Genomic DNA, 23696 nt, shown 5'->3' with positions numbered 1-23696 from the left:
TCGGTGCTTTGTGACCACCTAGAGGGATGGGATAGGGAGGGTGGGAGGGAGCCTCAAGAGGGAGGGAATATGGGGGTATACGTATGCATATGGCTGATTCACTTTGTTGTACAACAGAAGCTAACACAGCATTGTGAAGCAATTATACTCCAATAAAGATGTATAAAAAAAAAAGAAAATGTTTGCAAACTTGAAAAAATATATATAATTATAGAGCTAGTTATGAAAGATTCTCTAAGTTGCTATGAAGGTGGCTAATCTTTTTAATTAGCAGAGGAATAGGGTAGGGAACACGCCTATTGTGTCTGCTGCTGTGTATCTAGCAGCCATCAGAGTACCTGGCCAAAATAGGTGCTCAGTAAATACTCATGGAATGAATTCTAAGGGACTGTATGGATTTTTGAATCAGAGAGATTTGGTTTGAATCATAGCTCTGGACTGGAATCGTAATAATCTCTATCTCCAAAGGTTATTAAGAAGATTGAAAGAGGTAACACATGAAAAATATCTGGCACATGTATTTTCCTTAGTGCTGTTCATACTTTTGCTAATTTCATAACATTACATGTTACAATCAAATAGTATTCCAAATGACAAGATTAATAAACTGCTGCATGTTTTCTACCTGTATGTAGAGAGACTGTACATGTAGTAAAATCCTACTCAATAAATCTTTGGCTGATATACCATTAGAACAACCGAAGTGTTCAGGAAAAGTATTTCCTACTTCAAGGATTTTTAGAGAAGTCTGTATTGCTCATTTACTTTTGCTGCACATGGCTTTCAGTTGTCTTTTTAGCTAGTGACCCTGGATTTTGACTAATGAACTCCAGCTGTTCTTATTTATTTATTTTTTTGCAGTACGTGCGCCTCTCACTGCTGCGGCCTCTCCCGCTGCAGAGCACAGGCTCCGGACGCGCAGGCCCAGCGGCTGTGGCTCACAGGCCCAGCCGCTCCGAGGCACGCAGGATCCTCCCGGACCGGGGCACGAACCCGTGTCCCCTGCATCGGCAGGCGGACCCTCAACCACTGCGCCAACAGGGAAGCCCACAGCTGTTCTTATTTTGCCTTTTAGCCCTTCTCATTTAACCTCCTGTCTCCCTGGTCTCACATCCTTAAAGTTCTTACAGGAAAAATGGGACAGTGCCAAAGTTTTCAAATGAGGCCTCCTGTCTTCTTGAGGGGAGAGGGCTCCTCTATGAAGGGCTCCCAGCTTTTACACTGGTGGAAAAAGAAACATCCATTGTTGGAAACTGGATGCCTAACAACCTCAAATGTGTCAAAAAAATCCTTTGTGGTTTTTCATATTAAATAAGCAAAGCATTCAGTAAGGTAAGTCCATAAAACAAACCAAGAAAGTCCAAAGTTGAATACTAAATGTAATTGCAAACACCTGTGATGGAGAGGCAATTCCTCGGTAAATATGCAATAAAAGAAACATTTAGCATACAGAGCAATACACATCCAGCTTTTCTGAACCATGCTAAGAACCATCTGTTTGCAAAACTGGCAAAAGTTTTCACTGTTAAAGTCAAATGTCATCCCGAAAAAGTTGGCTGTGGGCAAAATCTGAGCGAGGCAGGCCTGAAGCAACAGGCAAGCTCAGCTCACAAAGGAAACACCATGAGAACAGGGTGAACCTGGGCCTAGAGGCCCTCCCCTTATGCTGGTGACCTGGGGATGTCTATTATGCTCAGAAATCCTCTTTAGCCTATCCACACATCTCTTTCTAAATCTGATTATCCTTTCAGGGGGACCACTAATACATACATCAGTAAGTACAGCTTCCATTATATTAAACACTTAAGGCCACACTTTCCTCCAGAATGCACCTGATCCTACCAGGCTGAATCCCCGGCTAACCTGATAGCCATTTGGCCCTTCTGCAGAAATTCAAAATGATGTATTTCCCAGTGGCTCTGGAAGACTTTTGAAAACGGCATCAAATTCAGTTATAAACTCATTTTCTGAATTCCTTTTTCCATGCCTGTTTGCATGACCCATCCTCCCAAGCTCAGTTCAAAATCTATTGACTCTATTAGCCACATTGAGGCTGACTTGTTCTCATCTCAGTTTACAAGGTCTTTGTTACCTCCATCATAACACTGGTTGCAACTTGAATCATCTGCTCTGTCACAACTGAAAAGATAGAGAGCAAAGATCAGGCTTTTTCTTCTCATTCTTCACAACACCCAGCAGCATGCTTTGCGTATAGGATGTGCTCCATAAAGAAGGGAAGATGAAGTGGTTAAAAGGGAAGAAAGAAAGACCAGGGAGAAGCCATTTCTCTGGGTTTTTGAGGAAATGAATAGCAATCCTGTCATCATTTTATTTCAAATGGCTTATGTAAAAAGGTTAATAGATTGCAGTTAATGATTTATTTTCACTATACTGGCTTCTTGACTTTTAAATTATAAATTGTTAGTTATCTTGATAGTGAACAAGACATCACTAAGGGAAAGTAAAAAAAATGGACTAATAATAACAGCCAACATTTGTTGAAGATATGAAGATAAAACTCTGTGATTAGTGTTTTATATGTATATTCTCATTTAAGCCTCATAACAACTCAGTGAAATAGGTATTATTATTCTCTTTCTGCAATAAACTGAGTCTTAAATAGGAAAAGTAATCTACCCACGGTCACACCACTAGTAATTGGTATATCTAAGATTCAAGCTCAAGTCTATCTGATGCCACCAGACTTCTCACCCACTTGCTCTACTGTCCAGGGTTCAGAGAAAATACAGGCATAACACTAAAAATACACATTTTCCTAAGGAGTTTTTCAAATGCTATCTCAACAACATTTTTTCAGGCAAACTGCTTACTGAGAATTTGTGTGAGTATATTATTTACTTTCTCTTTTGTATGGCTTTTTCTAGGGTTATATAGATACAGCCTTAGCACTTAACATGGGACCAAACTTGCAGAAGATATTTAGTAAATACTCACTGAGTTCATAGTTTGGGTCAACTAATATAATAGTTTTGAATTCTAATTTCCTCAGGAATAAGTAATAAAATGATTTGGAAAACTGGTGTGAAGAATAAAATTGCAATTATAACATTACTTCTATAAATACAAAAAGCTAGGGCTTCCCTGGTGGCGCAGTGGTTGAGAGTCCGCCTGCCGATGCAGGGGACTCGGGTTCGTGCCCCGGTCCGGGAGGATCCCACATACTGCGGAGCGGCTGGGCCTGTAAGCCATGGCCGCTGAGCCTGCACGTCCGGAGCCTGTGCTCTGCAATGGGAGAGGCCACAACAGTGAGAGGCCCATGTACCGCAAAAAAAAAAAAAAAAAAAAAAAAAAAAAAAAAGCTAGATGTTGAATGGATAGGCTCAATGCATTTTTATCAAATCAGAAACTTAAAATATCTCTTGGGTCCACTCTACTGTTCTTACCTTCCCGGATGGCTGTAAATGGGACTCCTTCCTCTGCATTCATGCTGATGACTTTTAAAGCCACAAGTTGTCCATTTATCCTAGAAGAGTTGGGGGGGAAAGGACACAGATTTGTTGACATGGCCCATAGCAGCAATTTATACTAAGGATGGTTTAACAAAAGTAGCTTTCCTTCAAAATTTATTCCAGTATATGAAATGTACAATTTTCTCAAAATAAAAAAGTTTAAAAAGTGATATGTATACAACAAGCCATTGTTTTCTCTTTACCAAAGTGATATATATTTATTACAGAAAAAATGGAGAATATGGGAAAGCACAGAAAAAAATAACCCAACAAAGCCAGCTTCATATTTTGATGTATACTGTTTCTTTGATTTCCCTTTGTGCACTTGTTTGAGCCATTCTTATTTTTCATCTGAATTATTGTAATGACCTCCTAGCAGTCTTTCTGCTTATATGTTTGTACCCCTACTGTCTACTTCCAACAGTAGCCCAGGGCATCTTTTTTAAAGTGAAAGTCAAAACAAGTCACTTCTGTGCTCAAAACCCACCGTCATCTCCACATTTCATTCTGAATAAAAGCCAAATTCTTACAATTGCCTCCTAGGTGCTACCTGACCTGTCCAGTCCCACCATTCTCTCTCTCTTCATCTCTTACTCTCCCCTTATTCATTGTTCTGTTTGCTGATGTAAGCTAAATGCCAGAGAACAGAGAAGATTTTAATGTAAGTATAACTATATTGTTTTTAATACAGTGGGATTCACATCGTATTATTAGGAACCTGTTTTTCCTCCATTTAACTTTTTCTGTTAGTCATTCTTGTATTATTTGACATTTAATAGTAACATTTCATCATATAAATATGTACAATGTATTTTGCCAATTCCAAATATTTTAACATCGTTTCTAACTTTTGGCTATTATAAAAATGCCTGGACGATCATATTTGTTCATATTTGTAGATAAATCTTTTCATACAGCCTCTGTTATTTTCTTAGGGTTGTGGTGGAATTGCTAACTCAAAGAGTATGCAGTGCACAAATTTTTATTGTTTTGAACACATGTTCCCACATTGTGCCGCAGAGTGGTCACACCACTAACTGGTCGTGAGCCTGGCCATTCTAGCACCCTCTCGCCAACAGCGGGCAGCATTGTTTGTTTTTTGTTGTTGCTGTTGCTTTAAGATTTCATATTTTAGAACAGTTTTAGATTGACAGAAAAGTTGAGAAGATAGTACAGAAAATCCTCATATACCTCACATCCAGTTTCCTCTGTTGTTAACATCTTATATCAGTATGATACGTTTGTTAAAATTAATGAGCCAACATTGATACATTATTATTAACTAAAGCCCTTAGTTTATTAGGAATTATTTAGGTTTTTTTTTTTGCAGTAAAATTGTATTGCTTGTTGGGGGTTGCATTGTAAATTGGTAAAATTTGGGGAAATGCAACATGATCATATGTGTGAAAAGCCATAAAACTACCACACTCAGGAATTTTTCTCAGTTACTTAACAAAGATTTCAATAATTCCAAGTACATGAAAGGTATCATTCACTGTGTTAGTTACAATAGAAAAAAATAGAAATAGCTGAAATGTTCAACATGGGAGAAAAAACTGATTTGATACATTTACATATTGCAATATGATTACCAGGATTTCTTTAGTTTTTACCTGATGTCCCTTTTCTATTCCAGGATCTCTTCTAGGACACCACATTGCATTTAGTTATCATGTCTCTTTAGGCTCCTCTTGGCTGTGACAGTTTCCCAGACATTCCTTGTTTTTGATGACATTAAAGGTTCTGAGGAGTACTGGTCAAGTATTTTGTAGGATACCGCTCTATTGGAATTTTTCTGATGTTTTTCTTATGATTAGACCACAGTTATGGGTTTTGGTTTCATCACATCATATTAAAGGTACATATTGTCATCAAAATTTATGGCTTTTGATGTGGCCTTAATCACCTGGCTCAGGTAATACTTATCAGGTTTCTTCACTGTAAAGTTATTCTCCCCCCACCCCCTTCCATACTGAACTTTGGGAGAATGTCACTATGAGTAGCCCACACTTAAGCACTGGAAAGTTATGCTCCACCACCTTGAGGGTGGGTTATCTGCATAAATTATCTGGAAATTTGTCTCTTCTCTCCCATTTATTAATTAACTGAACCACTTATTTACAGCACTATGGACTCATAGTCACTTTATACTTTGGGTTACAACCCAATAAATACTATTTTATTAATTTTGTTGCTCAAATTTTTCCACCTTTGTTCTTTGGGAGCTTTTTCAGTTGGCTCCTAGGTATCTTTGACATATCCCCATAAATGTGGGGCTTCTTTTGGGGGGGCATGTTTTTGTCTTCATTTTTTGGCCTATTTAATAGGTAAAAAGGATTATCACACTTTAATTTCTATTCCTTTAAATAATTGTGGAACTGAGTTTTCATAAGGTTATTGGTCTTTTCTGTTCTTTTGTGGTTTACCTGTTTGCCCATTTTTTATTGAAATATTTTGCATATACTTTTCACCAATTTCTTTTGTTTGCCTTATCATATCTTTGAAATTTTAAACTTAAAAATTTTTATGATGCTCAGTATTTTCCAAAATGTTTTACCCAGAACATAGCTCTGTGAAATTCTCCCTATCCCCTACCCTAAATTTTTCTGTTCAAATATGTTTAGAAAATGCTTTATACTTTAAAATTTTTCTTCATCTTTTTAATTTTTTTTAAAAAATTTATTTATTTTGTGGTACATGGGCCTCTCACTGCCGTGGCCTCTCCCGTTGTGGAGCATGGGCCCCGGACACGCAGGCCCAGCGGCCATGGCCCATGGGCCCAGCCGCTCCACGGCATGAGGGATCCTCCCGGACCGGGACACGAACCCATGTCCCTGCATTGGCAGGCGGACTCCCAACCACTGTGCCACCAGGGAAGCCCTCTTCATCTTTTTTAGAGAGTCATGGTATACATCAACATTTTAAAGATGCTGAGAGCACCTACAATAAAGGATCACATTTTATTTTGTTCTAGGGTTACCCGTGTCAATTGCACAATGGTAATGGTTTCAGTGAAACTTCTATTAAGGTGTCTCAGAACTGGGGGGGGTCCCTAGAACGTACTTGGATAGATGGGGCACCATGGACATGTCCAATCTTCCCTTACAGGTTCTGACTTAAGTGTTACATATAGACAGACCTTTCCAGTCCAAAAGTTACACAGACTTCCCGTTTATTCTTCTAGCTCTTGTATGTTTCCTTTTTCATTTAACTCTTTAATCAACTGGGAATTTATATTGTATATTTACCTTTTCCAAATTGCTAACAATCATCCCAACTCCATTTATTGGACTGTTTATTTATTTATTTATTTTCCCTGCTGATTCGACATGCCACCATGATTGTATATTAGATCTTACTAAAATACTTGGATTAGGGACTTTTCTGGACTTTTACAAATCATATTTCTTTGATCTGTCTTGTACTTGTGCTACACTATTTTAATTATCATAGCTTTTGAACATATTTAGAATACATTAAAACTCTAAATTACAGAATCATTGACATCTTTGTGCTACTAGATATTCTAATCCAAATACCTTTACAAGGGTCCCTAAAATGATCTACAAGACCCTATATAAGGCCCTATTGCATCTGCAGCTCCTCACTGTCCTCACATCCTTCCATTCTCCCAGCCCAGTGCCAGGCCTGCTCCTGCCTCAGGAATTTGCTACTTGCTGTTCCCTCTGCCTGAAACTCTCTTCCACTACACACTCACACAGCTCACGCCTCACCTTTGTCAGTCTCTGTTCAAGTGTTCCTTTCTCAGTGAGGCCTCCTCTCTCACTATTTAAAATAGTAATTCATCACCCCCCTTTGGCACTCCCTATTCCTCTTCCCTGTTTTATTCTTTCCAAAGCATTTTCACTCTTTGACAAACTCAGTCAAAGAGTTCATTTGTTTATTGCCTCTCTCACCCCCACTAGAACATACACTCCATAAGAGCAGGGATTTTTGTCTCTTTTGTTTTCCAATGAGTCCTTATTGGCTAAAATAGTGCCTGGCACAGAGTAGGTGCTTAATAAATATGAGTAGAATGAATGAATGCCTTTCTGGCTTTTTCTTCAAGTCTTTTATATCCCTTACTAAATCTTTATATAAATCCTGCCTTTTTTTTTTTTTAATTTTTGGCTGCATTAGGTCTTTGCTGCTGCATGTGGGCTTTCTCCAGTTGCGTTGAGCAGGGGCCACTCTTAGCTGCGGTGCACAGGCTTCTCATTGCGATGGCTTCTCTTGTTGCGGAGCACGGGCTCTAGGCACATGTGCTTCAGTAGTTGTGGCACACGGGCTCAGTGGCCGTGGTTCGCGGGCTCCAGAGTGCAGGCTCAGCAGCCGTGGCACACAAACTTACTTGCTCCACGGCATGTGGGATCTTCCCGGACCAGGGATCGAACCCATGTCTCCTGCATTGGCAGGTGGGTTCCCAACTACTGCGCCACCAGGGAAGTCCCAATCCTGCCCATTTTTGATTGTAATGATTTTTTTGTTGTTGCTTTTTGAGAATAATTTCCCCTACAATATTTTCTATTAAATGGTTATTGCTAATACATAAGACAACTTTTGATAAGTATATTTTGATTTTGTAAACTGATCACCTTATTGTTCTGTCTCACTACTTTTAATAGTTTCTTAAACGATTCTTTTGGGTTTTTTTAGGTAGACAATTCTATAATCCACAAAAATTATATTCAGTCTTTTTTTCCTCGTTGCATTGGCTAGAATGCTTATGATAATCTTTAACAACAGAGAATAGTGGGCAGCCTTGCCCTACCTCTAACTTAATAGTGATGTCTCTAGTATTTAATAAAGAAAAAGTATGTAGACTATTGATTTGAAATTATTGTATAACATAATGAGTAATTATCATTCTAATCCTATTTTGTTCAGAGTTTTAAAAACTAGAAATTGATGTTGAATTTATCAAATGCCTTTTTGACATCTATCTCTATATGTTTTAAGCTTATAAATGTAATGCTTTTGTGGTAAGGAATAAAGTGAAAAGTTTGAGTGACCTTTCTCCATTCCAGTTTCAACCACTAGAAGTAGCTACTTTTAATAATCCCTTGTATATTTTTCCAGATTCCTCTAGGCACATACAAATTTGTACATGAACAGTGCTTTTTTTCTAAATGAGATCTTATATTGTTCTGTAACTTGCTTGTTTCTCATAAAATATTGGGCATCTTTTCATATATCTTATACTCTAGATGGTTGCATACTATTTCATTATATAGTGATAATTTAGCCAGTCCTCCATTAATGGATATTTGTAACCAGGTTTTTACGTTTTCTATTATAAATCTTGCTGCAGTTAATACACTGTTACATATATCTCTGTGCACTTGGACAGGGTATATATTTGTAATGTATTTTTCATTCTATTACTAGGCTGAATCCCTTGAAGGAAACCTTTTATATTCTTAGTACCTAAGATAGTTTATGGAAGTGAATTAAATCCTGTTTTTACATAATATATTTAAAATGGTATCTCCTCCCAAATCCTCTTTAACAAGTAAAAATTATAACACAAGTCCTAAGATAAAATAATAGTCTTGTATTTATATTAAATTTAAAAAATTAACATTTAACTACTTTGAGCCATTATTTTTCTCCATTGGAGAAAACATATTATTAAAGAAATCAGACCTTCTGACTATCCCACCTTGACTAAAAGCTGTGGAATTCGTGAATCTTCCAAATATGTTTAACAAAGTTTTTATTAGTCAAAATGGGCACTTGCTTTCTGGATTAACAATCTTTTTATTCTCCAGCCATTTTGTGTAGAATTGCAAGTGTAGAATACCCAGGATTAATCATTCTTTGCATACTATGTCATACTTTGTAGAAACCAACTTCAGTTTCTTCTACAAAGGCCAAGTGGAAGAAGGAAGGAGAAAACCCAAGGCTGCCATTGCAAACCTCTGTCATTGTGTTTTGGGCTGAATGGGGGGGACATGAAAATATCTGTAGAGACACCTTATCAACTGTACTTCCCACCAGGTGAAGAGCAGTAATTGTTCTTTGGGTCAGTAGTTGAGAAAGTTTAATTTGAATTGAATCAAAAAAAGGAAAAGCTGATAAATTAGTGGGCTGATTTTAATTGGGGCAGGAGAAGTTTGTTTTCTTTCAAGGCTACTTCAATAATCGTGTCTTTCCCTATTGACTATGGGGTCTTGCATAGGTCCCGAACTTCTGTCCTGTGTCAGCTGGCTTCATAATGTCAAATCCTGGGGGTGAAATCCTCATCTCCAGTCTCTCCCAGCTAATGAGTCACTCACCGGCTAATCCCCTTGTAAACTGTAGCGTAAGAACCTTCACCCAGCTTCTCCAAGTTCAAGTAAGATGAGGCTGCCCCAAAGGCGAGGCTCTTCCTCTGCATAAGGGGAATGAGGAGGAGTGAGGGGGGGGAAGAAAAGAGCATTTTTTTAGTGTTGCCTTTTTCCCCCCCCCAGAGAAATTAGACAGCATTGCAGAATGTACTTGGGAAAGTCTGCTCAGTAATTGCCCTGGAAATAAGGCCCAGCCTCTCTAGACAAGCACACATTAAATTCTTGATCAACATCAGCTGCTCACTCACCCACTGAAAACCCTGACTCAGATCCTCTTCCTGAAAAGAATCGCTGTTACTCCGTGGCCTTTTACTCTTGAACTTCCGGGCACGGACAGCCTGAAGTCCCCTGGGGTGAAATGAAGTCATGGAACATGATGCTTCTTTTAGGTCTGTTAGCTAGAGAAAAAGGAAAGGGCGGGAATAAAATTTATGCAAAGTCAAGGCTCAATGGCTAGCATAAACCATTTTTTCTTTATTTGCCTGATGTTAACTCTTCAAATGTTTTCCAAGCTTCCTACACGCCCAAAAGGCACCTTTCCTGAACATCAGTTCCTTAAAAAATAAATAGATAAAATAATGATATCAACTGCTGAAACACAACATTTTCTCTTCACGTAAAAATATGTCTTTAAACACTTAGGTTAACCTAAATTTCTTTGATGGGTGGTTTCAAAGTTTTCTCTGTTAAACCTACACTCTTTTTTTTTTCATGTCCCCTTAATTTCTCTTTTTAGGGGAAAAATTTTCTAGTATAACATTGCTAATAAACATGAACTAATTACTGAAATTTTTAATCCGTAGGGTACCATTACTGCAGCTTGCTTTTTGAGGTTCAGCTCTCTAATTTAGTACTTCAGAGATTTCAAGAGAATAACTTTCTCGACTTCAAGTCAAGTGAGTTTCATGCAGCCCAAAACATAGGATTATTTTTCCCTTTTGGCTTAAAAGAAAATCTCCAAATTTGATAACAACAATCACAAATTCTCTGTGACTTTAATAGAATTTTCTTTTTATTGCTTTCTACCTAGTGCAGGAAAACCAGACCCTGCTACAGAAAGGGAGCCTCTGAACCCCTCGGTTTATGGATAGAGGAGGATGCTGCTCCTGGAATACAAATACCTTGATCGCAGCCTCCATCATCACCGGAGCACTCCTCTGACGGCTGTGTGCATCTCCTCCCTCCCAACAGCAATGGCAGCTGCATCCAGGCTGCAGAGTCTTTGCACACAGCTCTTGGCCCATAATCTTCTAGGTTCAAGGAGAAAACCCGGCACTTGAACCTCTCTCCCTCTGCCTCTCCTGTCCTTGTTCACTCCCTTTTTGCCAGAGGTCAGCAATGCTGGAGCTTTCATATGACTCACATGAGGGCTCTGCTTGGAGCAGCCTCATGACTTCAGCAGTTTTTCTTCATCAGTGCAAGAAACTACACATCAGAAAGGCGGCCGCCTGCATTCATATGTGCGCAACTGAAACCGGGACAGCTAATATTGGGAAAGAATAAAATTTGGCACAATTAAAGTTCTTATTCCAGCCACAAGTTAGTGCTACTGGTATTCACGGTTTTTATGAATTTACATTGCTTATCCATATTATTGATAATATTTATTAGGCTTTCCTGGTGCTAAAGTGGATATGTTGAGGAGTATTTTCCCCCTGCCCTTCATCTGAAAGTATTTTGTTTTTAAGACTTCAAAATAAATTTGCAACCTAGCCAACTTTTAGTAGTCAAAGAAACCACAGAACCCTAAAACAGGAAGAAAGCTAGATATCTACTCCATCTCTTTGCCTTTAAGCAATAGTGTAACTAAGAGTCCCAACGGTACTCATTCATTCACCAATTCAAATACTATCTAGTGAGCACCTGTGTTGTTCTTATTACTAAACAGGTAACAATGTTACACAATGGTGGAGAGAGAGAAGTTTGCATGAAATAGCTCCTTCTCTCCCTCTCTCCTCCCCTCGCCCTGCCTCCTTCCTTCCACATAAATGTAATTAACGTTTACTATATTAATACCATGACATGTCAAGGAACTACCTCAAGCTAGTTTGCAGTCTTTGAACAGAACTTTTCTCTCCCATAGACTCCTAAGGTCATTGTCACTATAATGTGCTAATTAGAGTGAGATGGAAAATAAGACACATATAAACACACACACACACAATCATTAAGGAAAAAATAAGTCATGTCTATTATCACAACAATATTTATATATATTTGATATCTGAACCTTACAAGAAAAGCCTTTCAGATAATTTAATTATAAGCATGTATGAAGTTTCATTTCAAAATTGCCACGAGAGACCTAAAACAAGTCAATTCAAAGATTCATTTCAATTAGAGACATTTAGTAAACACAACAGCAACAACAAACAGACTAGTTAACACTAATACAAAAAAATATTTTGTTAAACGATTAAACTTTTGCCTGATAATCAACAGAGAGTGAGAGAAGCTAGTTTCTCAAAATGTTTAATTCCATTAGAATTGAACATAATTTGATTGTAATACATTTTATCAGAAATGCTGATTTCTTTCTAAAAGATTGTGAATTTTGTTATACAAAAGTTATACCCCAGACCAGGTTTGAGACAGTTATTCTTTATCACCCTCTAATTATTGTAAGTTTCAGAATTTTTAAAAGATTAGCATTTTTATTAGCCTAGGGGTAATTGACCTAAGTCTCAAGTTGCTAAAACAGAATAGTTTGATTTTTTTAAAGTTTAAAACGGTATGTTTAGATACTAGAATGGGCTACTGAGGGAAATTGTGAAATACCCTTCAGAATTTTCAAAAATAAAATAATTTATGGTCTTGTTTAAAGTCAAGGAAATGACTTAAGGTATTTTCTAGTGATAAAATTGTGATAAACAATTTTTGTTACCAAAGATTTCTGAATAAGGACAGAAGACTTCGATGATTTCATTTTGAATTGTGAGTCAGACCCAGTTCATGTGCCACTCCAGATTGGCTGGACCTGCCTCAGGGCCTGGTTGGCTTCTTAATGGGAGAAACCCACTATGCTGTCTTGAAGCATGGCCACTCTTACTCATAGACCAAAGATCCCTCACACCAGAAGCTGACAAGGAGAGACCCCTGTGTCTTCCCACCAGTCTGAATGGACCAACAGAAGCTCTGGCTTCTCTAGCAACTACCTGCAAGGGCCAGGTGACACAATCGAGGAATGCAGGAAGTCCCACGGAAGGACTTCCACTATGAAACCAGCGATGTTTGTTGTGGAGCTGAAGCCAGCTCAGAAACATGCTCCATTTATGCTCTCCTTTCTTCCCTCCTTTACTTCCCTTTCCCTCTCATTTCTGCTTCCCTGGGATTGCTATGACCCTTCCCCCTCAAAATGAAGTGTTTGCATTTAAGCTTTTTTTTAAAAATAAATTTATTTATTTTATTTATTTTTGGCTGCGTTGGGTCTTTGTTGCTGCGTGTGGGCTTTTCTCTAGTTGCGGTGAGCGGGGGCTGCTCTTCATTGTGTGGGCGGGCTTCTCACTGTGGTGGCTTCTCTTGCGGAGCATGGGCTCTAGGCATGCAGGCTCAGTAGTTGTGGCTCACGGGCTTAGTTGGTCCGCGGCATGTGGGATCTTCCCGGACCAGGGCTCGAACCCGCGTCCCCTGCACTGGCAGGCGGATTCTTAACCTTTGTGCCACCAGGGGAGCCCTGCATGTAAGCTTTTGCTTGAGGTTCTGTTTCCAGGGAATCTGTGTTGACAAATGGTAGCCATTTTTTTAAAATTAGCAGTAAAATTATAGGTTATTAATATTTCAGGCTAGATACTCCCACCCTACAATTTTGGAGTCTTTTTTCCTTTCTCAATTGGTGTGTATTCAAACAGCTAAGTTTAGTTGAGAGTTTGCACTTTTTCTAATCTTGCATTCTGTCTTTATTTGATTTAGCCAGATTATTAGGAATTTTGGTCTAATTATAACCTTTCTAGAATATGTAGATAATCTAAACATTCAACAGATATTAACATGAAAAATAATGTGAAGTCTGTGTCAGAAACATTAAAAATAATCCACCTACATCCAATGGAGTGCAGCTGTAAAAAAAAAAAAAAACACTATATAATGACATGCAGTGATCATCAATATATACTTTTAAGTGAAAAACAGACAAAGATATTACAAAAAAAGAAAATTACAGACTAATGTCACTGATGAACATAGATGCAAAAATCCTCAACAAAATTCTAGCAAACAGAATGCAACAACACATTAAAAGGATCATACACCATGATCAAGTGGGATTTATGCCAGGGATGCAAGGATTCTTCAATATACACAAATCGATCATTGTGATACACCATATTAACAAATTGAAGAATAAAACAATATGATCATCTCAATAGATGCAGGAAAAGCTTTTGACAAAATTCAACACCCATTTATGATAAAAAAATCACTGCAGAAAGTGGGCACAGAGGGAACCTACCTCAACGTAATAAAGGCCATATATGACAAACCCACAAAAAAAATCATTCTCAATGGTGAAAAACTGAAAGCATTTCCTCTAAGATCAGGAACAAGACAAGGATGTCCACTCTTGCCACTCTTAATCAACATAATTTTGGAAGTCCTAGCCATGGCAATCAGAGAAGAAAAAGAAATAAAAGGAATACAAACTGGAAAAGAAGAAGTAAAACTGTCACTGTTTGCAGATGATATGATACTATACATAGAAAATCCTAAAGATGCCACCAGAAAACTACTAGAACTAATCAATGAATTTGGTAAAGTTGCATGACACAAAATTAATGCACAGAAATCCCTTGCATTCATATACATTAACATTGAAAGATCAGAAAGAGAAATTAAGGAAACAACCTCATTCACCATTGCAAGAAAAAGAATAAAATACCTAGGAATAAACCTACCTAAGGAGGTAAAAGATCTGTACTCAGAAAACCATAAGACACTGATGATAGGAATCAAAGATGATACAAACAGATGGAGAGATATACCATGGTCTTGGATTGGAAGAATCAATATTGTGAAAATGACTGTACTACCCAAAGCAATCTACAGATTCAATGCAATCCCTATCAAACTACCAATGGCATTCTTCACAGAATTAGAACAAAAATTTTACAGTTTGTATGGAAACACAAAAGACCGCAAATAGCAAAAGGAATCTTGAGAAAAACAAAACAGAGCTGGAGGAATCAGGCTCCCCAACTTCAAATTATACTACAAAGCTACAGTAATCAAGACACTATGGTACTGGCACAAAGACAGAAATATAGATCAGTGGTACAGGATAGAAAGCCCAGAGATAAACCCACGCACATATGGTCACCTAATCTATGATAAAGGAGGCAAGAATATACAATGGGGAAAAGGCAGTCTCTTCAATAAGTGGTGCTGGGAAAACTGGGCAACTACATGTAAAAGAATGAAATTAGAACACTCCCTAACACCATACACAAAAATAAACTCAAAATGGATTAAAGACCTAAATGTATGACTGGACACTGTAAAACTCTTAGAGGAAAACATAGGAAAAACACTGTAACACAAATCACAGCAAGATCTTTTTGACCCACTTCCTAGAGTAATGAAAATAAAAACAAAAATAAACAAATGGGACCTAATGAAACTTAAAAGCTTTTGCACAGCAAAGGAAACCATAAACAAGATGAAAGGGCAACCCTCAGAATGGGAGAAAATATTTGCAAATGAAGCAACTGAAGAAGGATTAATCTCCAAAATATACAAACAGCTCATGGAGCTCAATGTCAAAAAAACAAACAACCCAATCCAAAAATGGGCAGAAGACCTAAATAGACATTTCACCAAAGAAGACATACAGATGGCCAAGAGGCACATGAAAAGATGCTTAATGTCACTAATTATTAGAGAAATGCAAATCAAAACTGCAATGAGGTATTACCTCACACCAGTCAGAATGGCCATCATCAAAAAATCTACAAACAAAAAGTGCTGGAGAGGGTGTGAAGAAAAGGGAAACCTCTTGCTCTGTTGATGGGAATGTAAATTGATACAGCCACTAGGAAGAACAGTATGGTCGTTCATTAAAAAACTAAACATAGAACTACCATATGACCCAGCAATCCCACTACTGGGCATATACCCTAAGAAAACCATAATTCAAAAAGAGTCATGTACCCCAATGTTCATTGCAGCTCTGTTTACAATAGCCAGGACATGGAAGCAAACTAAATGTCGATAGAGTAATGGATAAAGAAGATGTGGTGTAAATATACTATGGAATATTACTCAGTCATAAAAAGGAATGAAATTAGGTCATTTGTAGAGATGTGGATGGACCTAGAGTCTGCCATACAGAGTGAAATAAGTCAGAAAGAGAAAAACAAATATCGTATATTAACACAGATACATGGAATCTAGAAAAATGGTACAGGTGAACCTATTTGCAGGACAGGAATAGAGACGCAGACGTAGAGAACAGATGTGTGGACATGGGGACAGGAAGGGGAGGGTGGGATGAATTGGGAGATTAGGACTGACATATATACACTACCATATGTAAACTGGATAGCTAGTGGGAACATGCTGTATAGCACAGGGAGCTCCGCTCAGTGCTCTGTGATTATCTAGATGGGTGGGCTTGCGGGGGGAGGCTTGAGGGAGGGTGAGAGGGAGGTCCAAGAGGGAGGGGATATATGTATACATATAGCTGATTCCCTTCTTTGTAGAGAAGAAACTAACACAACATTGTAAAGCAACTATACTCCAATAAAAATTTTTAAAAGTCCAAAGTAGTATAAAAAGTTGAAAAAAAACCCTATATAACGACATGCAGTGGTCATCAAAATATATTTTTTTGGTTTTTAAAATTTTTTATTTTATTTTGATTCTTTTCTCTTTTTTAAAATTAATTAATTAAATAATTTTTGGCTGCGCTGGGTCTTTGTTGTTGCACGTGGGCTTTCTCTAGTTGCAGAGAGCAGGGGCTCTTCATTGCAGTGTGCAGGCCTCTCATTGTGGTGGCGTCTCTTGTTGCGGAGCACGGGCCCTAGGCACACGGGCTTCATAGTTGTGGCTCGCGGGCTCTAGAGCATAGGCTCAGTAGTTGTGGCGCATGGGCCCAGCTGCTCAAACCCCTGTCTCCTGCATTGGCAGGCGGATTCTTAACCACTGCACCATCAGAGAAGCCCCAAAATATATTGTTAAGTGAAAAAAGCAAAATGCTTTTGTGTGTTACATTTTGTGGCAAAGAAATGTGGGAAAATAAAGTGTAGTCATTAGTTTTACTAATAGTAGCAATATTACTACTACTATTTTGAAACTGTTATTGGTGTATTTTAGGATTAGACAAGTAAGTAATTATGCTAATGTCATTAGAAACTAAACTTTTCAGCTTAAGAGAAAATAAACATAAATATCAGATTGAAGAAATCAAGTAAACATTATATGATCTAAAAAAAATTATATGATCTTAAATTTGATTTGGAAATATTGGTATACATATTTTGATTTTGATTATGATTTTTTCCCTAAAAAAAAAAAAAAGGAACAAACAAACTCTGTCAACCAAAAGGATATATTAGAAACAATGACAACTCAACAGAAATGAGCAATCCTGGTGCTCAATTTGTGATCTCTAAATACCATTTTCCATTAAACAGAATCAAGGATCCATGGAGAAGTGGTGGCTGAATGTGTGGAGGATGAAATCTAGAAAGTTATCAAGAATTTATCCAAGGCTCATCTTAAATCAGTGGAGTCACGTCAAAAAGTACACGGGGGCTTCCCTGGTGGTGCAGTGGTTGAGAGTCCGCCTGCCGATGCAGGGGACACGGGTTCGTGCCCCGGTCTGGGAAGATCTCACGTGCCGCAGACCGGCTGGGCCCGTGAGCCATGGCCGCTGGGCCTGCGCATCCGGAGCCTGTGCTCCGCAACGGGAGAGGCCACAACAGTGAGAGGCCCGCGTACCGAAAAAAAAAAAAGGACACGGGAACCAACTTGAAAGGACTCCCATTTGCCGTAACATGGGACAATTTGAACACCAAAAAGAATAATGACTGCAATGGATTGAAACACACCAAATACATAAAATCCATAACTTCATAGTGATTCTAAATAAAAATGACCACTTGGAGGTTTCTAGTGCAGCAATTCATTACTCAGAATATTGATAAATAAAAGGGAAAAATCAAGTATTTATTTTGTCTTTTCTATACAAATTATTTTTCCAGGGTTATCAAGTAGTTAATGAGGGGGAAATTCTTCTTCATGGAAGAATTCCAGCTAATAAGTGCAGAAGAAATGACAGAAGTAGAAAATTCACTATTATGCAATCCCTAATGCAATAATAGTTCTAAGCAACAATCATCAATGGATGCTAAAATGATTAGGTGAAAGATTGACAAGGAATTCTGCAATGAAGGGTCAGGTTGACACCATCTGAGTCCTATGATCAATTTTAGCCTCACTAAGTTTGGGACATCCAGACAGTATATGCCTCCTGATGTGATACAACAAAAATTGCACAGCATTACCTGTGAAGTTTTTTTTTTAACTTTTTAATTTATTTTGGAGTATAGCCAGTTAACAATGTTGTGATAGTTTCAGGTGCACAGCAAAGGGACTCTACCATACATACACATGTATCCATTCTCCCCCAAATTCCCCTCCTATCCAGGCTGCCACACGACATTGAGCAGAGTTCCCTGTGCTATACAGTAGGTCCTTGTTGGTTATCCATTTTAAATATAGCAGTGTGTACATGTCGATCCCAAGCTCCCTGAGTATCCTTTCCCCCGATCCTTCCTCCCGGTAACCATAAGTTCGTTCTCTAAGTCTGCAAGTCTGTTTCTGTTTTGTAAATAGGTTCATTCGTATCATTTCTTTTTAGATTCCACATATAAGGGATATCATGTGATATTTCTCTTTCTCTGTCTGACTTACACCTGAGAAGTATTTTTGACTAAGGAAAAAAGTTTAACCCGAATCTAAATAAATATCTACATCTAAAACCAAATTACGAGAAATACAGAGGACAGAAAAGTTAAATAATACCACAAGGAAGCAAACAGCTAAATCAGAAAGGACAAATAACCTGATTTCTCTTAAAATATTGATGGCAAAAAAAAAAAAACAGTCACGAGACATGACAAACAAATGCAATATGTAGACCTTGTCTGGATCCTGATTTGAATAAACTAACTGTAAAACAATGTTTCTTTTTTTCCCCCCAGCTTTACTGAGGTATAATTGACAAAAAAATTTGTATGTAATTAAGATGTACATGGTGATGTTTTGATATATGTATACATTGTGAAATGTCTACCACAAGCAAGCTAATTAATATATCAGTCCCTTCACAGTTAACCTTTGTGTGTGAGAACAATTAAGATCTACTCAGCAAATTTCAAGTATACAATACAATATTGTTAACTATAGTCACCCTGCTGCACATTAGAGCTCCAGAATTTATTCATCCTGCATACCTGAAACTTTGTACCCTCTGACCAACATTTCCCCATTTCCCCCACTCCCTAACACCTGGTAACAACTATAAAATGACATTTCTTAGACAAGTATGGACATTTAAATATTGTATTAGATGACCTTAAGAATTCATTTTCAATTTTGCACGATGATTATGTTTTGAAAACAATCTTATGGTTAAAGATGAATACTAGGGGGCTTCCCTGGTGGCACAGTGGTTAAGAATCCGCCTGCCAATGCAGAGGACATGGGTTCGAGCCCTGGTCCCCGGAAGACCCCACATGCCACAGAGCAACTAAGCCCATGCACCACAACTACTGAGCCTGCGCTCTACAGCCCACGAGCCACAACTACTGAAGCCCGTGCGCCTAGAGCCCGTGCTCCATAACAAGAGAAACCACCGCAAAGAAGAGTAGCCCCTGCTCGGCGCAGCAACAAAGACCCAATGCAGCAAAAATAAATAAATAATAAGTGAATGAATTAAAAAAAAAAGAAAATCTACCTTAAAAAAAAAAAAGATGAATGCTAAAGTATTTGCAGGTGGAATGATTTAATTTCCTTGCTTTAAAATATTCCAGAAAAATAATGCTGGAGACAAAAAAACCAAAACTGATAAAAATGTTGATAATTGATTAAGCTGAGTGATGGCTATATGGAGGTTCATTTTTGTTTAAGAATTTTCTAAACAAGAAAGTAGAATAAGAATAATAGTTTTGAAAATACATTCACATGAAATCCATGTATTTTGATTATTTACTTATTTCCTTATATCCCTGCCTAGTTCCAACAAGGCAGGGCAGGGCAGGGCAGGGGAGGCTTTAGATAAAAGTCAAGTAGTAATAGTAACAGCAACAGCTACCATGTCAGTGCCTGCTCTGTGCCAGACTCCATGTTGATCCTCCCAACTCCATGACAATGAGAAGGTACCATTATTATTCCCACTTAATCACGAGGGAACTGAATCTTAGAGAGTTCAAGTAACTTTCCCGAGATTACTAAACTAGCAAATAGTAGAAGATAATAAAGCTGCTCAAAGACTACTAAACTCCCCAGATTTTATTTAATGAGGACACACTGATAATTGTATCTGCATAAAGAGCATAAAATCTGTCTGTTTGGCCTCATTCTTTGTTCATTATTAGGCTTACATTTAAATTAGTTATTATATTTCGGATAAATCAGTAATAGGTAAGTGACTCTAGTTTGTTAATCACCAGGCATGTGACATCATCTTCGGTCCAATACAAGCTAGAGTACGATTCTGAAATCCCATGCCTTCCTTCTTCCTGGAGTTCTTTAACTTGACACTTCCACATGCTCAGAGTGCTGTCTGCTGACAGTAAGCAGAACTGCAAGCACATGGCATCTGGTCTCCTTTGCACCTTTACATGCATCTGTGGTCTTTATTTACATCATACTATTATTGCCTATTAGTGTTGTATTTGTTTACTTGTACTCAGTTTTCACAATGAAGCTGATGGTGTAAATCCTAGTGTTATATTTTATTTCTATTGCCTTTAAGAAAGTAAAATTCAAAACTGATGAGTTAATTAGGAAGTATGTGGAGCAAGATGGTCATACTTCCAAATTTCACAAGTTCTCGTTGATTTAAGACAATTTTGGAGTCCCGGGTATTTCTGCTCAGAAATGCCAAATGCCCCAGTCACAATTTTCTAGACTTAAATTCTGTGCCCCTGACTCTGATACTAGACTCCTCGCATCCTGGCCTTATGTACTGTGAATCAAAACTGTGAACTACAGATAGAACGCTGAGGAATGCTGAGTGATTCCTTATGTATAGGTCCATATCTTAAAACCACTGGAAAGCAATGACAGGTTAAAAGAGACATTTCACAAGCAGGTAAAGAAATCTAATTGCAAGGTGTTCCTGTGACAGAATGGCTTAGCCTATGAAAGTATAAAATTACACTGAACGCTATACCTAAAGAGGACCCTTTGTCTAAAACTGTAGGAATCCTTGGCATATCTGTAGACGCAGGGAAAATGGAAAGACACTATTTCCCGTATAAGCAAAAAATAAAATTATGCTTCTACAGACTAGAAGTTTTCTCTGTTGTTATTTGCATTTGTATGATTGTTTGTTTTAATTTCTTGAGTCTGAATGTATTAAGGGAAAATTCCAGAAATGACTTGAAGTGATGATTTGGTGCCCAATAAAATGGGGGACACCAATTTTAACCTTTATTTTTGATTTTTAATATATAATGAAATAATAATATGATTTTCAAAAAGAGTGATTTCACGTTCTCTTTATAAAGAATAGATTTGTATTTATAGCATAAACAGGTTCCGTGGTGAGGCAACTAGTCACATATTTAGTCCAAGTCTTCTGGCTAAAGGTAGAAAACAAATGACAATAATACTAAGACAAACACATGGTTTGCCTGTATTTACTCATAACAGTTCTGTAGTCAGAAGCATTAAACAATTTGCCCAAGGCCACACAAGAAAAAAGTGGTGGAACCAGGATTTAAACCAAAGCAGAAAAGCTCCGATGTCTGTACTTTAAACCTACTTGACCATTTTCCTTCTTGATATAAATTAAGAGTTGGGAGATAATGTCATACCAAAGACTTACCACGCCTGTTCTTGGTCCTCTGTTCTTTCATTAGGCATTGCCACCTAATACGGCTACCATTTTTTGATCTGTTCTAACCAAGCACTTCATATATATTATCTCATTTAATTCTGTGACATAGATATTTATTCCCCCAATTTTAGATGAGAAAACTGAGGATTGCCCCACATTTTTTAGAGTATAAAGTGTCACAATTAGAATTTAAACCCACTGGTATTGATTCTAGGATCTGTGCTCTTAACCATGTCTCCACACAATGAGCACCCAGGTGCTATGAGCACCCTTTTCCCTGACACACAGTGGGTCCATTAACTCAGCACAGTGTTCTCTTGTACATGGACAGGAATTTTGTTTCTTGGTACCCAGAATGGTACTCTAAGCCATGTGAAAGAACTTCCTCTCCGACAGGAAACATGCATCCCTGAAAGCAGAGGCTGAAGTGAGTGTCTTCCTCCTGTGGTCTTCAGCACAACCTGCATCTCTTCCCAGTAGCCCCTCACAGTCAGTTTACAATGAGAACAATTAGTCCACTAAAGAAGTGCTCAGGCCGGTGACTAAAAATAATGCTACCGCTGGACAACGTGCCATTGTTAATTTTTGTGAAATGGATTAAAATGCTCCCATAATCTTCTTTAACATTGTCCTAAGGTTTCTTGCTCTGTCAGAGTAAAATGGTCTAGCCCGAAAACCCATCCTTTTTCATGCTGAAGCGTAGCACTCTCCAGAGTACTAAAAGTATTATAGCAGCTTTAGAACTGTTTGAAACCGTCTCCTGCAATTTACTATTACTTTAAAATATGTGTATATTGTGGGTCTGGAAATACAAATAAACACAACTTACAAAAACCTGACTTGTAAATTTCTTATACCCACAAACTGTGTGGCCCACTCTGAGATTCCCTCTCCCCATCTCTGTTCCAGGATGCCGGATCCCCACCTAGTCTTTCATTCCGGAAAGCAGCCAGCCTTGTACCGACAGCACCACTAGGTGGCCAGGGTGGAGAACTGGCCAACTCGACTTTTCCTCCCTCCAAACATCTTTTTTTCCTCAAGAGAATGCCCCAACCTCCTCCACCACACACTCACCTCAATTTTCTTTGGACGTTGCCACTCAGCCACGGTGATTCCACTTCAGGCGATCTTTCTCCAGTTTACACGTATCCGTTTTAAAAAATCTTTTTTTTTTCCTTCTCCTCACCCAGTTACTTCATAAGTTTTTCTTAATCTTCCAACTGCCTTTATCATATACAAAAGCCTAGCAATTACTAGGGCTGGGCAAACCAAACTTGGCTCCAAGGCTCTGAAATGTAGAGGATTTTAAAAAATTAAGGTTTTTAAACCTGTGCAAATCGATTAGGCCTCTTCTTCTCAGAAATACTGAGCCCTCCCCAGCTCCAGTCCCCCAGAAGCCAGTTAGCTCCAGGCCAGGGCACAGCCTTCAGTAACAGCTAGGGGAAAGCTGATGGGCTGGAGACCCAGAGTAAGAAAAGAATTTAAAAAAATTAAAAAGAAAGGTAGGGGGCTTCCCTGGTGGCGCAGTGGCTGAGAGTCCGCTTGTCAATGCAGAGGACACGGGTTTGTGCCCCGGTCTGGGAAGATCCCACATGCCGCGGAGCGGCTGGGCCCGTGAGCCATGGCCGCTGAGCCTGCGCGTCTGGAGCCTGTGCTCCGCGATGGGAGAGGCCACAACAGTGAGAGGCCCGCGTACCGCAAGAAAAACAAAAACAAAAACAACAAAAAAGAAAGGTAGGGAGGGAAAGGTGGGGGTGGGGAGAGGGAGAGAGGGAAGAAGGAAAAAATGTTGGGAGAGAGAGACACAGAGAGAAAAAGAAAAAAAGGAAGAAAAGC

General features: G+C 38.4%; 1 protein-coding gene across 2 annotated transcripts in view; it reads right to left on the bottom strand.

The window, feature by feature from the left end:
- CDK15 (cyclin dependent kinase 15) overlaps nt 1-11043 on the bottom strand; it is an 86499-nt gene extending 75456 nt beyond the window's left edge. For both annotated transcript variants that reach the window (XM_065880639.1, XM_065880640.1), the window contains exons 1-4: nt 10921-11043; nt 10048-10197; nt 9749-9843; nt 3405-3484 (exon numbers count right to left, since the gene is read on the bottom strand). In XM_065880639.1, the coding sequence (XP_065736711.1) occupies nt 3405-3484; nt 9749-9843; nt 10048-10197; nt 10921-11043 (448 nt within the window). The remainder of the gene's footprint in view (nt 1-3404; nt 3485-9748; nt 9844-10047; nt 10198-10920) is intronic.
- Between the last annotated feature and the right edge of the window lie 12653 nt (nt 11044-23696).

The sequence above is a fragment of the Phocoena phocoena genome, chromosome 7 (genome assembly GCF_963924675.1).
Source record: "Phocoena phocoena chromosome 7, mPhoPho1.1, whole genome shotgun sequence".
NCBI lineage: Eukaryota > Metazoa > Chordata > Mammalia > Artiodactyla > Phocoenidae > Phocoena > Phocoena phocoena.
The sequence above is the reverse complement of the archived record's forward strand: the minus strand, read 5'-3'. Positions and strand labels throughout refer to the sequence as shown.